The sequence below is a fragment of the Nerophis ophidion genome, linkage group LG03, assembly GCF_033978795.1.
Source record: "Nerophis ophidion isolate RoL-2023_Sa linkage group LG03, RoL_Noph_v1.0, whole genome shotgun sequence".
In the NCBI taxonomy this organism is placed as follows: Eukaryota; Metazoa; Chordata; class Actinopteri; order Syngnathiformes; family Syngnathidae; genus Nerophis; species Nerophis ophidion.
This window is the reverse complement of record NC_084613.1, coordinates 14,342,884-14,361,267: the sequence shown is the minus strand read 5'-3', so window position 1 is coordinate 14,361,267 and position 18,384 is coordinate 14,342,884. Positions and strand designations below refer to the sequence as shown.

General features: G+C 37.5%; 1 protein-coding gene across 2 annotated transcripts; it reads right to left on the bottom strand.

Annotated features, from left to right (window-relative positions):
• Positions 1-3,359: 3,359 nt before the first annotated feature.
• bet1l (Bet1 golgi vesicular membrane trafficking protein-like) lies at positions 3,360-17,023 on the bottom strand. 2 transcript variants are annotated; one of them, XM_061894325.1, is made up of 4 exons: positions 16,956-17,023; positions 10,870-10,955; positions 7,923-7,979; positions 3,360-4,388 (listed from the first exon to the last, which is right to left on the bottom strand). In XM_061894325.1, exons 1-4 carry the CDS (start codon positions 17,017-17,019, stop codon positions 4,221-4,223), a joined length of 375 nt encoding a protein of 124 aa, XP_061750309.1. In that variant the 5' UTR covers positions 17,020-17,023; the 3' UTR covers positions 3,360-4,220. The 2 variants fall into 2 exon arrangements, with proteins under 2 accessions (XP_061750309.1, XP_061750310.1); XM_061894326.1 differs by lacking the exon at positions 16,956-17,023 and adding an exon at positions 16,707-16,894.
• Positions 17,024-18,384: the final 1,361 nt, after the last annotated feature.

Sequence of the window (18,384 nt, the reverse complement as noted above, 5' to 3'; positions counted from 1 at the left end):
GACAATGTTTTATCAACTGATTGCAATAATGTAAATGTTTTAACTATTAAAGAAACTTATTTTATCTTTGTGAAAACATTGGACACAGTGTGTTGTCAAGCTTATGAGATGCGATGCAAGTGTAAGCCACTGTTATACAATCCTTTTTTTATTTTTATAAATGTCTAACGATAATGTCAATGAGGGATTTTTAATCACTGCTATGCTGAAATTATAACTAATATTGATACTGTTGTTGATAATATTCATTTTTGTTTCACTACTTTTGGTTTGTTCTGTGTCATGTTTGTGTCTCCTCAATTGCAGTTCTGAGTGTTGCTGGGCCAGTTTTGGTTTTGGAATTGGATTGCATTGTTATGGTATTGCTGTGTATTGTTTTGTTGGATTGATAAAATAAATAAATAAATCGATTAAAAAAAAAAGAGAATCGATTCTGAATCGCACAACATGAGAATCGCGATTCATATTCGAATCTATTTTTTTCCATACCACTAATATATATATTACACGTACACACACATATATATACAAACCCCGTTTCCATATGAGTTGGGAAATTGTGTTAGATGTAAATATAAATAGAATACAATGATTTGCAAATCCATTTCAACCCATATTCAGTTGAATGCACTACAAAGACAAGATATTTGATGTTCAAACTCATAAACCTTATTTTGTTTTGCAAATAATAATTAACTTTGAATTTCATGGCTGCAACACGTGCTAAAGTAGTTGGGAAAGGGCATGTTCACCACTGTGTTACATCACCTTTTCTTTTAACGACACTCAACAAACGTTTGGGAACTGAGGAAACTAATTGTTGAAGCTTTGAAAGTGGAATTCTTTCCCATTCTTGTTTTATGTAGCGCTTCAGTCGTTCAACATTCCTTGGTCTCCGCTGTCATATTTTACGCTTCATAATGCGCCACACATTTTCGATGGGAGACGGGTCTGGACTGCAGGCGGGCCAGGAAAGTACCCACACTCTTTTTTTACAAAGCCACGCTGTTGTAAGACTTGTCTGGCTGAAATAAGCAGGGGCGTCCATGATAACGTTGCTTGGATGACAACATATGTTGCTCCAAAACCTGTATGGACCTTTCAGTATTAATGGCGCCTTCACAGATGTGTAAGTTACCCATGCCTTGGGCACTAATACACCCCCATACCATCACAGATGCTGGCTTTTGAACTGTGCACCTATAACAATCCGAATGTTTTTTTCCTCTTTGTTCTGGAGGACACCACGTCCTCTGTTACCAAATATAATTTCAAATGTGGACTCAACAGACCGCAGAACACCTTTCCACTTTGCATCAGTCCATCTTAGATGAGCTCGGGCCTAGTTGATAAATGGCTTTTGCTTTGCATAGTAGTTTTAACTTACTAAAGATGTTGCGACCAACTGTAGTTACTGACAGTGGTTTTATGAAGATTTCCTGAGCCCATGTGGTGATATCCTTTACACACGGATGTCGTTTTTTTTTAATGCAGTACCGCCTGAGGGATCAAAGGTCAGTAATATCATCACTTACATGCAGTGATTTTTTCCAGATTCTCTGAACCTTTGGATGATTTTATGGGCCGTAGATGGTAAAATCCCTAAATTCCTTGCAATAGCTCGTTAAGAAATGTTGTTCTAAAACTGTTCGACGATTTTCTGAATTACTTAGCATTTCATGGAAGCTGTTTTTATACCCAATCATGGCACCCAACTGTTCCCAATTAGCCTGCACACATGTGGGACGTTCCAAATAAGTGTTTGATGAGCATTCCTCAACTTTATCAGTATTTATTGCCACCTTTCCCATGTTTTCTGTGTAACAAGTTGCTGGCATCAAAATCTAAAGTTAATGATTATTTGCAAAAAACAAAATGTTTATCAGTTTGAACATCAAATATGTTGTCTTTGTAGCATATTCAACTGAATATGGGTTGAAAACAATTTGCAAATCATTGTATTCCGTTTATATTTACATCTAACACTATTTCCCAGCTCATATGGAAATAGGGTTTGTACATGTACATATATACGTATACACACACGCATACATATATATATATATATATATATACATACATATGTATATATACATACATATATATATATATATATACACACATACATATATATATATATATATATATATATATATACACACATACATATATATAACATTTGTATACAGTGGGGCAAAAAAGTATTTAGTCAGCCACCGATTGTGCAAGTTCTCCCACTTAAAATGATGACAGAGGTCTGTAAGTTTCCACATAGGTACACTTCAACTGTGAAAGACAGAATAGGAAAAAAAAAAATCCAGGACTTAACATTGTAGGAATTTTAAATAATTTATTTGTAAATTATGGTGGAAAATACGTATTTGGTCAACCATTCAAAGCTCTCACTGATGGAAGGAGGTTTTGGTTCAAAATCTCACGATACATGGCCCCATTCATTCTTTCCTTAACACCGATCGATCGTCCTGTCCCCTTAGCATAAAAACAGCCCCAAAGCATGGTGTTTCTACCCCCATGCTTCACAGTAGGTATGGTGTTCTTGGGATGCAACTCAGTATTCTTCTTCCTCCAAACACGACAAGTTGAGTTTATACCAAAAAGTTCTAATTTACTTTCATCTGACCACATGAAATTCTCCCAATCCCCTGCTGTATCATCCATGTATCAATTTTGGTATAAACTCAACTCGTCGTGTTTGGAGGAAGAATACTGAGTTGCATCCCAAGTGTATATACATATATATATATATAGACTATATACATATATGTATATATACACTATATATACACATACATATATATGTATATATAGTATATGCATATGTATATACACATATGTACATATACATGTACAATACGTGTACATATAAATATATATATACACATATTTTTTACTACTTATACTTCTTTCTCTGACAAAAAGGGCTTAAAAAATACAAAAAATTTAAAACTTTAAACTGATAGATCTAAAGCTGATCTCGAGACTAAAGTATTACAAGTATAAAAAATAATTTTAAAAAAGTACATTTTTTTCTTAAACACTTATGAGAGGGATATTTTGGGATCCCCGATAAATATAGTGGGATTTTCTTTATATCTATGAAACTGTTTTTGCAAAAAAAATGTTTTAAAAATTACTAATTAAATCAATGTAGTTATGAATCATTGACCTATTAAGGCTCCGATTATTTCACACCAAATATTCTACTTTAAACAGTTTTTGTGGGGAAAATATTGCATATTTTGTGTTTTTGCTGCAAAAAAAAAAAAAGTTATGACAAAAGACCTTAAAACAGATTAAAACAAACCTTGATCGCAACAGATAAATATGAAAATGAGCTCGAGATTTAAGCGTTTAATAAATAAGAAAAAAATAAATGTATGACTTTTTTATGACGAATACCCTTCCCGGTTCTTGGGACCAAACTTGAGGGGAGACCTACAAGTAAAAAACAACAACAAACACATATACATATATATAATATATATACATATTTATATCCATCCATCCATTCATTTTCTACCCTATGTGTGTAGATAGATAGATAGATAGATAGATAAGATAGATAGATAGACAGACGAATATAAAACATATGAAAATGGTCTCCAGATGCTTAGATTTCTGTGTAAAAAGTTTGGACACCCCTGCTACAAAGTACCATAAGGCAGAAAAAACTCATAATTGTTCCCTGTAAATATTGAGAAAGGTGAACGTAAAAATCATAAGCATGAACAAACAATATCAAAAGAGAAATATGTACCAATTAGTCTTTGCAGTTAAACTTGTGTGTATGCTAAGAAGAGTTCCAAGCTAATGCATGTAAGGCAACTCTATTACAACTTTGACTTAACTTCGAATTATTTCCAAAATATGATTGACTTGATCCTTGAGTCACCAGCAAAGTCTAATAAAGCATATTTGTCCTTCCTTTGAACTTTAAGAAGTTTAGTTACTGATGACATTTCATATTCTAAATTCTAGCATGAAAACAAGAGTCATTGACGTCTTTCCCCATTAAAAATGTCACACCCCAATTCTCCAGATACACCCAGCTCTTCTGATGCACTTACAGCGCTAGGAAGTTGGGTTTTTGGTTTAAAGCTGCTCCTACGCCCCCTGCTGGTCACTTCCACGCCCCTTTCCTTTCGTCCTGGTGCAAAGTCTTGCAGACATGATGTTCTAGAGTCCGGCCTCAGTGGACGTCAGCGCTGGATCCTGGAGACCAGGTAGTAGAGCAGGAAGAAGGCCAGGACCAGGCCCACGGAGACGTAGCAGAGGATGCGGCGGTTGTCTCGGCTGGAGCGCACCATGCTGGAGAAACGCTTGACGCTGCCGCTCAGCAGGCCGGTGGCGCTCAGGAAGTTGGAGTCCTGCAGGGAGAGGAGGAGGTTCTTAACCTTGGACCGATCACCAAATGGGTGGTGGACTGAACGAGAACTAGACCTGGGCCAATAACACGTTCTGCTGGACGATATACTCACCTACGAATTATTACCGATGTTAACGTCGACATTGTTTTGGGACCAAAAAGATTAAATAAATCATCAGTATTATTATGTAAACAACAGTCTATATTTTAGTGACGTAAAATTTATGAAATGATAATAAAATATACTCTGTCTGTGAGCAAATCACAACTAAAAGCAATACAACAGGTTCTGTCTTTTCTCTTTGTTCCAGAGGACACAACCTCCACAGTTCCCAAAAACAATTTGAAATGTGGACTCGTCAGACCACAGAACACTTTTCCACTTTGCATCAGTCCATCTTAGATGAGCTCGGGCCGAACGCGTTTCCGGGTGTTGTTGATATATGGCTTTCGCTTTGTAAAGTAGAGTTTTAACTTTATTTTACAGATGTAGCGACCGACTGTTGTTACGGAATCTGGTTTTCTGAAGTTTTCCTGAGCCCGTGTGGTGATATCCTTTACACACTGATGTCGCTTTTTGATGCAGTACCGCCTGAGGGATCCAAGGTCACGGACATTCAATGTTAATGGAGTGATTTTGTCCAGATTCTCTGAACCTTTTGATGATATTACGGACCGTGGATGGTGAAATCCCTAAATTATTTGCAATAGCTCGTTGAGAAATGTTGTTCTTTAACTGTTGAACAAATTCGCTCACGCATTTGTTCAGAAAGTGGTGACCCTCGCCCCATCCTTGTTTGTGAATAACTGAGCATTTCATGGAAGCTGCTTTTATACCCAATCATGGCACCCACCTGTTCCCAAGTAGCTTGTTCACCTGTGGGATGTTCCAAATAAGTGTTTTGATGAGCATTCCTCAACTTTCTCAGTCTTTTTTGACACTCGTGCCAGCTTTTTTGAAACCTGTGGCAGGCATCAATTCCAAATGAGCTAATATTTGCAAAAACTAACAAAGTTCTCCAGTTCGAAGGTTAAATATCTTGTTTTTGCAGTCTATTCAATTAAACATAAGTTGAAAAGGATTTGCAAATCATTGTATTCTGTTTTTATTTACGATTTACACAACGCGCCAACTTCACTGGTTTTGGGTTTTGTAGATAGACACACAATATACTATCTTAGCAGAGGAAACCTTAAATATTGTTCATAAGACCCATATTATTTTTATTTTTGTGTTTAAATATGTTTATTTTCATCTGTTTTCATTCTAATGGTGGTATGAAATTTGTTTTTAACGGGTAAAGACGTGAAAGTCTCTTGTTTTCATGCTAGCATTGAAGCCATCTAGCAAGCGAACGCTAGTCAGTCCATAATTTAATCAGCGTGTGATCATCAATCACAGTCTTTTCCCGATAATGTCAAGTTATAGCACATGTAGATAAGGTAATACTAAACGTCGGGAGTTTTACTTCAATTATACATTTTTAAAATTTCATTCATTTTTGGTCAAACCCAAAAAACAATGAACTAAACATTAAAATCAATCATAAATGAAGAGGAGCAGAAGTAAGTAAAAATTCACACTGTTACAATATTTGTACAATTTGTTTTTTATATTCATAACATACAACTAAATAACTCAACATATTTATTACAGTGGCTACAATTTAGAAGGCTTTTGGGGATTGTTTATTACATATTCATACTCAATAAAGCTTAGCTTAGAATGTATTTCAGTGTTGCTTGTATAATGAGCATGCTTCTTAAGTATAGCATTTATTATCCTGACAATTATATACGAGATGAACCTATGATTGAACTACCGGAGCGGCTAATTTGAGGATTTTTCTTTGCTTACGACCGTAATTAAAATAATTGTATCAAAAAAACACAACAAAAACACAGAGAGGGTGTTTTATTGTTTGTGCTATGCCGCCATCTGCAGGTGCTGCAGTCTCCTTTAATTCTGTGCTTTCAACCGGAAGTAAAAGTGCCGTCTAGTGTTCTAGCTGTCCATAGCGTTTCTACTCGTATGGATTCTTCATTCATCACTCCGAGCAGCGTTTGTAAGTTCTACAATATAACTAAAACACTTACTTATTAAAGCGTCCCATGTGTGATGTCTGTAGGAATGTTTTCATGTGCTGTTAGCATTAGCTAATATGCTAACACATTTACGAGTGTCTGTGTTAGTATTATTAAGTTACAATGGAATTCTTTCTGTGTTGTTTCACAAATTCCGCAGTAAATTCACCAACATGTCACTGTTGAGTTATTGAGTCTGTTTAGCTGATTGGAGAGCTCGCTTCCGCAGCTAGTGGGTCCATGACGGTGACTTATGTTTTGTTTGATCAGCAGTTTTACTGCCGTGTAACAGGTTTACAAATGTCTGTGTAATCATTATTAACTTACAATGGCATTCCTTGTGTTGTTTCACAAATTCTTCAGTAAATTCACCAAAATGTCACCGTAGAGTTATTGAGTCTGTTTAGTTGATTAGAGAGCTAGCTTTAACAGCTCGTGGGTCCAAGACGATGACTTCTGTTTTCTTTGATCAGCCGTTTTACTGCCGTGTTACAGGTTTATAAATGTCCGTGTTTGTGTTGACTTACAATAGCATTCTTTTTGTGTTGTTTCACAAATTCCTCAGTAAATTCATTTAAAAGGTCATAGTGGAGTTATTGAGTCTGTTTAATAACAATATTAAGAATAATACATTTACTTAAAAGCCACATTTCTGGGCACTCAAGGACACCGTACAGAATCAAAACAATAAAATCAATTGTTTAACTGATTGGAGAGCTAGCTTGTGCAGCTAATGGGTCCATGACGATAACTTCTGTTTTGTTTGACCAGCTATTTTACTGCTGCGTTACAGACAACATTTGGAAACAATTTCAGAATGTAAATACATTTTCTGTGTAAATAACTCTAAATTTAGTGGGTGCGGCTAATATACCGGTGCTCTGTATAGTTCGGAAAATACGGTCGTTACGCTGAACCCGAACAATGACTAGGCGGATGATAAAACCTTTGAGTAACCTTTAAGGTGACGTGTGATATCCTGTCGTTTAACGTGCTATAGTGGTGAAAAAGGGGGAGGAGCAAGACCAAGGCTTTTTGAGATGAGTAATAGACTGCCAACAGTGTTAATGGTTGAAGGACTCTGAAGAATATCAAGAAAGAGACATAGTTAACAGATACAGACCTAGAAAGGTCAGCCAAACCTTATGAAACTCCCTCGACTCACTATCAAAGCCCAAAGAACAACCGCGGTTCTCTTCTTTACGCCCTCCGAGAGCGTGCTTGGTGACTGTGTCCACCACAACCCAGGAAGCCTCTGGAAGTATATGTCCTTGTGTTGGTGCAACTGATGAATATTGAAAACAATGTGTGGTCACCAGTGGACCCAGTCCAGGTCATTGGGACCCGTCGGCGAACGCAGTTTATGTACACGTAAAGTACCAACGCCTGCAGCTGCAGACTCATTGGATGTCGGCCCAGGTCTAAAGTCAACCATGTTGTATGAACTCACCATGCCGTCCAAATACTCATTCTGGTCTTCGGCCTCTCTGTCGATCTCGTACGCCAGCTGTCACAGAACCACATGGGTAAACAGAGCTCACATTACAAAACAATCAGTTCATTTTATATATATATATATATATATATATATATATACACACACATATATATATATATATACACACACATATATATATATATATATATATACACATATACATACATATATACATATACATATATATATATACACATATATACATATACATATATACATATATACACATACATATATACACATACATATATATACATATATACATACATACACATATACAGTGGGGCAAAAAAGTATTTAGTCACCCGCCGATTGTGCAAGTTCTCCCACTTAAAATGATGACAGAGGTCTGTAATTTTCATCATAGGTACACTTCAATTGTGAGAGACAGAATGTGAAAAAAAAATCCAGGAATTCACATTGTATAAAATTTTAAAGAATTTATTTGTAAATTATGGTGGAAAATAAGTATTTGGTCAACCATTCAAAGCTCTCACTAATGGAAGGAGGTTTTGGCTCAAAATCACACGATACATGGCCCCATTCATTCTTTCCTTAACACCGATCGATCGTCCTGTCCCCTTAGCAGAAAAACAGCCCCAAAGCATGATGTGTCCACCCCCATGCTTCACAGTAGGTATGGTGTTCTTGGGATGCAACTCAGTATTCTTCTTCCTCTAAACACGACGAGTTGACTTTTTATACCGAAATGGATACATGGATGATACAGCAGAGGATTGGGAGAATGTCATGTTGTCAGATGAAACAAAAATAAAACTTTTTGGTACAAACTCAACTCGTCGTGTTTGGAGGAAGAAGAATACTGAGTTGCATCCCAAGAACACCATATCTACTGTGAAGCAAGGGGGTGGAAACATCATGCTTTGGGGCTGTTTTTCTGCTAAGGGGACAGGACGATTGATTCGTGTTAAGAAAAGAATGAATGGGGCCATGTATCGTGAGATTTTGAGCCAAAACCTCCTTCCATCAGTGAGAGCTTTGAATTGTTGACCAAATACATATTTTCCAGCACAATTTACAAATACATTCTTTAAAATTCCTACAATGTGAATTCCTGGATTTTTTCCCCACATTCTGTCTCTCACAGTTGAAGTGTACCTATGATGAAAATTACAGACCTCTGTCATCATTTTAAGTGGGAGAACTTGCACAATCGGTGGCTGACCAAATACTTTTTTGCCCTACTGTATAAATATATATATATATATATATATATATATATATATATATATATATATATATATACATACTAATAACACACTTGCATGATTTAAAGCAGGGGTGTCAAACGTATGGCCCGAGGGCCGGATCAGGCCCGCGAACAGGTTCTATCCATCCTGCGAGATGAGTTTGAATTAACCTGAAATTTTTGAATGAGCCCTCTGATGAGGTGGCGACTTGTCCAGGGTGTACACTGCCTTCTGCCTGAAACGCAGCTGAGATTGGCTCCAGCAACCCCCTCGCAACTCCGAAAGGGACAAGTGGTAGTAAATGGACGGATGGATGGGTTATACTTTGACACTATCTCCCCATTCACCCATTCACACACACATGGCGGGAGCTGCCATACAAGGTGCTAACCAGGACCCATCAGGAGCAAGTTGCGCACTGAAACTTTCTTAATACTCCAAATATTGCACTTATTACGCACCAGTTGTTTGATTGCAACGTGCATCTTAGACGTAGTTTTCATGAACACATTTGGAGGTGTTGAAATCGCCATGTAAAATCGCTAATGTGAATCAGTAGGAATATCATTAGCAAAGCCAATGTAAGTTAGCATTAAGCTTACACCTTTTTGGAAAAGTTGAGCCTTACTGACGTTAGATAGTTTTTGAGTCAATTTCTTTGTTGGCATGTAAAATGTCAACATTACCTAGAGCACAGGTGTCAAATTCGAGGCCCGGGGGCCACTTCTGGCCCGTAACATCATTTTATGTGTCCAGCGAAAGCCTGAAAAAAAGGGGTTTCTTTCTTCTTTTTTTTATTTTATATTAATCAGTCCAACAAAATAATACACAATAATACCATAATAATACAATTCCAATACCAAACTCGGCCCAGCAACATTCAGAATAGCAATCAACAAAGAAATTTAAAAGACACACAAACATGACACAAAAAAATCCAAAAGTAGTCAAACAAAAATTATAATAATATCAACAACAGTTCCAACATAGCAGTGATTAGAAATCCCTCATTTGTAAAATGGGTATCAATAAAATATGTTTTTAACTAAATGCATTTGTTCTTTCAATTTTGACGGACAAAAAAATGCATATTTCAAACTTCAATATTATCTGACCATGCCAATTTTATTATTATATACTGTAAAAAAATAAAAATAAAAATAAAATATACATACTGTATTGCAAAACTATTTTTGTGAGATAAAAACAAGTAATATCTGCTTGTCACCTTTATTTTACCTTTATTTTAAAGCAAGTTATACATTAAAAAAATCCAATAATCAAATAAGTATGCATTTTGATTAATCATAGGTTTCAAAGCCCATCTGAAAGCAGAACATTACGCGGCCCTCAATGAAAATGAGTTGGTGACACCCCTGACCTAGAGGTTGTTTTGCCGAGTTGGCTCTCAGTGCTGCTGGAGTGATTGCCAAGTTCCAAAGTGTGTCCAGGTACCGACAGGTGGCACCATTAGATTTTACGCGAATCAGACTGGCGGGATTCACCCGGTGCTGGAAAAATCCACTACCCAGCCCTACTTGGAACCAATTAACAAACGAGGGACGATTGTCCACCAAAGAAAATGTGTTTACCCAACACACTCTTCAGCACTCAACGTGTCTCAGGAATCATTGGGGATTGATTTACTATTATCTACTGATTTCTTTATTTGGCTTGTTGTGACTTACAGATTTCAGCCTCGAGACTTTGGTGGCCAGGTTCTCGGACAGACGTTTATTCTCGACATCCAGCATGTCTTCCACGGATCCGTGGCCTGCAAGGATAGAAATATCAAATATATGACATTTTGATAACACTCCTGTTATGTTTAGAGCAATCTCTTACTGGAATCAACTTCCAGAATATCTGCTAACAATCACCAGCATAGTGGGTTTTAAGAATAGACTGAGAGGAGAAGTCTTGCGGAAAGAGATTATTCTAGATCAGTGGTTCTTAACCTGGGTTCGATCGAACCCTAGGTGTTCTGGGGGGGGTCAAAACACACCCGACTCCTATCGGCGTATTATGGATACGGCAACAGCTGACTGATTTGCAGGTGTGTAATTTGTTGTGAGCGTATGCACTGTGTTGGTTCTCTTATTTGAACAAGGTGATGATCATGCATGGTTCATTTTGTGCGCCAGTAAAAAAAAAACATGGTAACACTGTAGTATGGGGAACATATTCACCATTAATTAGTTAACATGCAAATTAGTAACCTATTGGCTCTTAACTAGTCATTATTAGGTACTTATTAATGGCCTTATTATATAACCCTAACCCTCTAACCCTGACCCTAACCAAATAACTCTAAATTAAGTCTTTATTACTTAGAATATCTTCCCATAGTGTCCAAATAACTCTAAATTAAGTCTTCGTTACTCAGAATTTGTTCCCCATACTAAAGTGTGACCAAAAACATATCAATTTGTCTTGAATTTGAAAAAAAAACACATTTTATTTTTCACTAAAGAAGGGTTTGGTGGATGCGCATATGAAACTGGTGGGGTTTGTTACCTCCAACAAGGTTAAGAACCACTGTTCTAGATTGTAACTAATGTGATGACTGGTTTTTATTGATTATTGACTATTTTATTGATTATGGGACAAGCAGTAGAAAATGGATGGATGGAACTTTTTCCTCAGTTTTTGTTTGTCTTTGGTACACTTATGTGTATATTTTAGGCCATTGGTTATTAGTTTTATTTTTGCGAATATATATATATTTATATATATATACATATATATTTTTTTTACATTGCTCTTTTTTTTTCTGGTATGAAAATGATTATGTAAACTAAGTTATTGTTTTTTTTTCGGCTCTTTGTTGATGCTATTTTTGTATTACAACATTTTACTATTTGATCATGTTGGACTGCATTGTAATCTTTTGTTTTGTGATTGTGTGATGTTTTTTTGCCTGGAACTATGGCTGGGCGATATGGCCTTTTATTGATATCTCGATATTTATACGCCATAACACGATATATATCACGATATTTTGCCTTAGCCTTGAATGAACACACGAGGCATATAATCACAACAGTATGATGATTCTATGTGTCTACATTAAAACATTCTTGTTCATACTGCATTAATATATGCTCATTTTAAACTTACATGCAGAGAGGGAAATCACAACAAAGTCAATTGACCAAAACTGTATTTATTAAACAGTTATTAAGCAGTAGCACAAACATTCATGTCATTTCACAACAGAGACATTTTAAAACAAAGCATTTAGTGCACTTTTGTGCATGATGTCACTAAGATGACATATAAAAGCAACACTAAATTGAAGTGTACTTTTTGTACAGAACGAAACTACAATGGTTTAAAATAAATTAAGTGCACTGATGTCACACAAGATATTTCAATAACTGTCAAATAAAAATGAGCTGCATAACAGGAAATCAAATAGTGTAAGTCCTTCGCTATGTGGCAGGTTACTACGGACTAGGGCTGCGAATCTTTAGGTGTCCCAAGATTTGATTCAACATCGATTCTTGGGGTCGCGATTCGATAATATATCGATTTTTTTCGATTCAACGCGATTCTCGATTCAAAAACGATATTTTTCCGATTCAAAATGATTCTGTATTCATTCAATACATAGGATTTCAGCAGGATCTACCCCAGTCTGCTGACATGCAACCATAGTAGATTTTTTTTTAAAAAGCTTTTATAACTATAAAGGACAATGTTTTATCAACTGATTGCAATAATATAAATTTGTTAGAACTATTAAACGAACCAAAAATATGACTTATTTTATCTTTGTGAAAATATTGGACACAGTGTGTTGTCAAGCTTATGAGATGCGATGCATTGGATTGATTAAAAAAAAACAAAAACAAAAAAAAAACAAAAAATAATAGATTTTTTTTAAAAATGAGGTTCGATTCGATTTTTCCCCACATCCCTACTATGGACGTTATTAAATTCTGTTGTTGACTATTTTTTTCATACTACCTGGAAATGATTGCTTCGGCATTTTGTGGGTGTGGCACCGAACGGAGATGTTGACATGCAGTGTCAAGCACTCTTAATTCTCTAGCGGGGGACTTTTCAAATGATGCTACATATTAGCAGTAGGTGCTACTTTTTGCAACAACGCTTTTGCCGCAAACTTGATCGACATATTCCCGTTTGAAGCCAAACCACCGCCAGACAATGGACCCTGTGCTGTTTTTCTTAGGAATTAATTCTTCCTTCATTTGTTACCAGATTGGCACCTTCTTTCTCTCGTATTACCACTCGCACTACTCCTCTAGCATCACGGCTAATGTTACCCATGCTGCTACCTCACATGCGAGGGCGATAACGCAACAGTATGTGACGTATGTAAAAAGGTGCGCTTGTCTGTGAGAAGTGGTGCCACGTGTCGGTACCTGGGACGGCGTGGCGAAGTTGGTAGAGTGGCCGTGCCAGCAATCTGAGGGTTACTGGTTCGATTCCCACCTTCTACCATCATAGTCACGTCCGTTGTGTCCTTGGGCAAGACACTTCACCCTTACTCCTGATGGGTCCTGGTTAGCGCCTTGCATGGCAGCTGCCGCCATTAGTGTGTGAATGTGTGTGTGAAAGGGTGAATGTGGAAATACTGTCAAAGCGCTTTGGGCTCCTTAAAAAGGGGTAGAAAAGCGCTATACAAGTACAACCGTTTACCATTCAATTTACCAAGGAGAGACAAGAGTGAAAAGAGCATGTAGTGTAATGCCCGAGGCTAAAAGCAACTGCGTGAGAATGTAAAAAGACAAAGTTAAATGCCTACTGAAACCCACTATTACCGACCACACAGTCTGATAGTTTATATATCAATGACGAAATATTAACATTGCAACACATGCCAATACGGCCTTTTTAGTTTACTAAATTGCAATTTTAAATTTCCCGCGAAGTATCCTGTTGAAAACGCGGCGGAATGATGACGCGTGCGTGTGACGTCACCGGTTGTAGCGGACATGTTCTCCCCGCTAAAAGTCGTCTGCTTTAATCGCATAATTACACGCTATTCTGGACATCTGTGTTGCTGAATCTTTTGCAATTTGTAGATGGGAAGTGGTGTATTGCAGCTGCCTTTAGCAACACAAACACTGCCGGTGTTTCCTTGTTTACATTCCCGAAGGTGAAGCTTTACTATGGAACAGAGCGGTCAAGCAAACACGGTTCTCTACCACATGCCAACCGGCAGGTTTCGGTGAGAAAATTGTGGTAATAAGTCGGCTCTTACCGTAGACATGAGCGGAGCTTGCGTCCTCCTGCAGCTGTGGACTTTACCTCCTCCCACCGGAGACACTGGCGGTCACCACACCCGTGGCCACACCCCTCCGACTTTCAGGTACCATATAATCTCACTAAAACACTAGTAACCCAATAAGCAGATAATGGATTTTCCAGAATTATCCTAGTAAATGTGTCTAATATCATCTGAATTGCTCCCACTGCCCTCGCCTTTTTTTTTTTTTCCCCCTAGTCGTTCACTCTCACTATCCTCATCCATGAAGCTTTCATCCTCGCTCAAATTAATGGGGAAATCGTCGCTTTCTCGGTCCGAATCGCTCTCGCTGCTGGTGGCTATGATTATAAACAATGTGAGGAGCTCCACAACCCGTGACATCACACGCACATCGTCTGCTACTTCCGGTACATGCAAGGATTTTTCATTAGCGACCAAAAGTTGCGAACTTTATAATTTTGATTGATTGATTGATACTTTTATTAGTAGATTGCACAGTACAGTACATATTCCGTACAATTGACCACTAAATGGTAACACCCGAATAAGTTTTTCAACTTGTTTAAGTCGGGGTCCACGTTAATCAATTCATGGTACAAATATATACTATCAACATAATACAGTCATCACACAAGTTAATCATCATAGTATGTACATTGAATTATTTACATTATTTACAATCCGGGGGGTGGGATGAGGAGCTTTGGTTGATATCAGAACTTCAGTCATCAACAATTGCATCAACAGAGAAACTGTTGATGTTCTCTACTAAATCCTTTCAGGAAAAATATGGTAATATTGCAAAATGATCAAGTATGACACATAGAATGGACCTGCTATCCCCGTTTAAATAAGAAAATCTAATTTCAGTAGGCCTTTAAAGTACCATTGATTGTACCATTTAGGTGTGGCGAAATTATTCTCTGCATTTGACCCATCACCCTTGATCACCTCCTGGGAGGTGAGGGGAGCAGTGGGCAGCAGCGGTGCTGCGCCCGGGAATCATTTTTGGGGATTTAACCCCCAATTCCAACCCTTGATGCTGAGTGCCAAGCAGGGAGATAATGGGTCCCATTTTTATAGTCTTTGGTATGACTCGGCCGGGGTTTGAACTCCTAACCTACCGATCTCAGGGCGGACACTCTAACAACTAGGCCACTGACTAGGTATATTCAAATACCACAATATATCAATCAATCAATCAATCAATCAATGATTATTTATATAGCCCTAAATCACTAGTGTCTCAAAGGGCTGCACAAACCACAACGACATCCTCGGTAAGGGCAAGGAAAACTCACACCCAGTGGAACGTCAGTGACAATGATGACTATGAGAAACCTTGGAGAGGACCGCATAGTCATTTTCTATACTACACAGCAGTTGTTCTCAACCTTTTTTCAGTGATGTACCCCCTGTGAACATTTTTTTTTATTCAAGTACCCCCTAATCAGAGCAAAGCATTTTTGGGTGAAAAAAACTGATAAAGTAAAATACAGCACTATGTCAAATATTGCTTATTTGCAGTGGTCTTTCTTGAACTATTTGGAAAATAAGATGTAAGAATAACTAAAAACTTGTTAAAAAAATAAAAATTGATTCAATTATAAATACATATTTCTACACGTAGAAGGAGTGAAGTGAATTATATTTACATAGCGCTTTTCTCCAGGGACTCAAAGCATTTTACGTTGTGAAATAAATCTATCAATGTTTATTTATATAACCCTAAATCACAACGACATCCTCGGTACAGAGCCCACATAAAGGCAAGGAAAAACGCACCGCAGTGGGACGTCGGTGACAGTGACTATGAGAAACCTTGGAGAGGACCGCATATGTGGACAACCTCCCATTATCTAAGTTACATTTAAACCACTGTGGGTGGCACTGGGAGCAGGTGGGCAAAGTGTTTTACCTAAGGACACAACAGCATTAACTAGGATGGCAGAAGCGAGGATTGAACCTGGAACCCTCAAGTTGCTGGCACGGCCACCAGAGCTATACCGCCCGGTTACTTAAAGTGCTGATTGTAATAGAGATCCATCTGGATTCATGAAATTAATTTTAAACATTTCTTCACAAAAAAAGAAATCTTTAACATCAATATTTATGGAACATGTCCACAAAAAAAATCTAGCTGTCAAGACTGCATTGTTGCATTTCTTTTTACAGTTTATGAACTTACATTCATTTTTTGTTGTAGTATTATTCAAAAAATATATTTATAAAGGATTTTTGAATTGTTGCTATTTTTAAAATATTAAAAAAAAACATCTCACGTACCCCTTGGCATACCTTCAAGTACCCCCAGGGGTACGCGTACCCTCATTTGAGAACCACTGGCTTATTAAGCCAGCTCGCAAAGCTTCGAGTCTCATTTTCGGCACTGCGCGGGTCAAAAAAACGAAACAACTCTAATCACCAACTTGTCCTTAAAGACTTAAACGACGAAACACGACAATTTCGGTGTCGTTAGTTGGCTGTTTTCACTATCAAAGTTGGCAATTGACGTGTCAAAACAAACACGGTTACCTCCGTTCCAGTCCGCCATGTTGGAAAGTGACGTCACGATCAGCTGCGCGGAAGTGACTTTCATTCCCCCGCTTTGTTTTAAAACGCCCTTTCACAATAAAATAGATCACATTTTGTGTTTTTATAAACAACTGTAACGTAGAATTTTTTTTCAACATCATTATGCTCCAGGCGAGATGTTTTCCACATAAATGTCGATTTATGAAAGTAATGAATTGATAAAATATAAAAAAATAAAAAATAAATAAAAATAAAAAATAAAAATGGCTTCAAGGTAGCAGAGGGGTTAGTACGTCTGCCTCACAATACGAAGGTCCTGCAGTCCTGGGTTCAAATCCAGGACTGCAGGATCTTTGTGTGTGGAGTTTGCATGTTCTCCCCGTGAATGCGTGGGTTCCCTCCGGGTGATCCGGCTTCCTCCCACCTCCAAAAAACATGCACCTGGGGATAGGTTGATTGGCAACACTAAATTGGCCCTAGTGTGTGAATGTGAGTGTGAATGTTGTCTGTCTATCTGTGTTGGCCCTGCGATGAGGTGGCGACTTGTCCAGGGTGTACCCCGCCTTCCGCCCGATTGTAGCTGAGATAGGTGCCAGCGCCCCCCGCGACCCCAAAAGGGAATAAGCGATAGAAATGGATGGATGGATGGACGTACAGTCATGCCGAATAGTAGCAATATAATCGTGAATGATTAGGTTATTATTATTATTATTAATATTATTATTATTATTATCATTATCAAGAGTATTATTATTATTTATTTATTTATTTATTTTATTTATTTTTTGTATAGTCATTAATTTGTCACCGGAAGCGGATGTTGAACCACGCGTCTGACGTCACGAACCCAAACAGGAAGTGGCTTCGATCAAGTTTGTGTTTCATGGCTTTTGGCTTCTAAACTTGAGTTAAAACGTTAAATATGGACTTTGTCTCTTTTAAGTTAATGTTATTAGGTTTTTGTAGCGTTGTACAACCGCTGGAACAATATGTCCGAATTCCAACTAACAATGTAACTTTAATGTATGCGTGGTTATTATAAGCCCCCTGTTGCATTATTGTTGTATTGCGACATTTATATATAATATTATTATTTTATTTTATCATGGACAAGCTATTATTATTTTATTTTATCATGGACAAGCGGTAGAAAATGGATGGATTATAGTAGTGAAGGCAACGAGATAAATAACTAGGTTTTCTTTAGCTTGTGATGTGCAAAACAACCGCGAGATGGCGACAGATCGCTGCAGGCTGATCCCAGGTCAGCAGTACTCGGACACCTTTATCAAAGGTCAAGGGTCACAGCAGGGGGTCGTTACAAGCAATAGTCGTTTTGTGAATTTTTCTGGCCTGGACCTTATCCTTGTAACACATGGCTATATATGTTTTTAGAAGATATAGACCAGGACCATGTAGACCTTGTCTA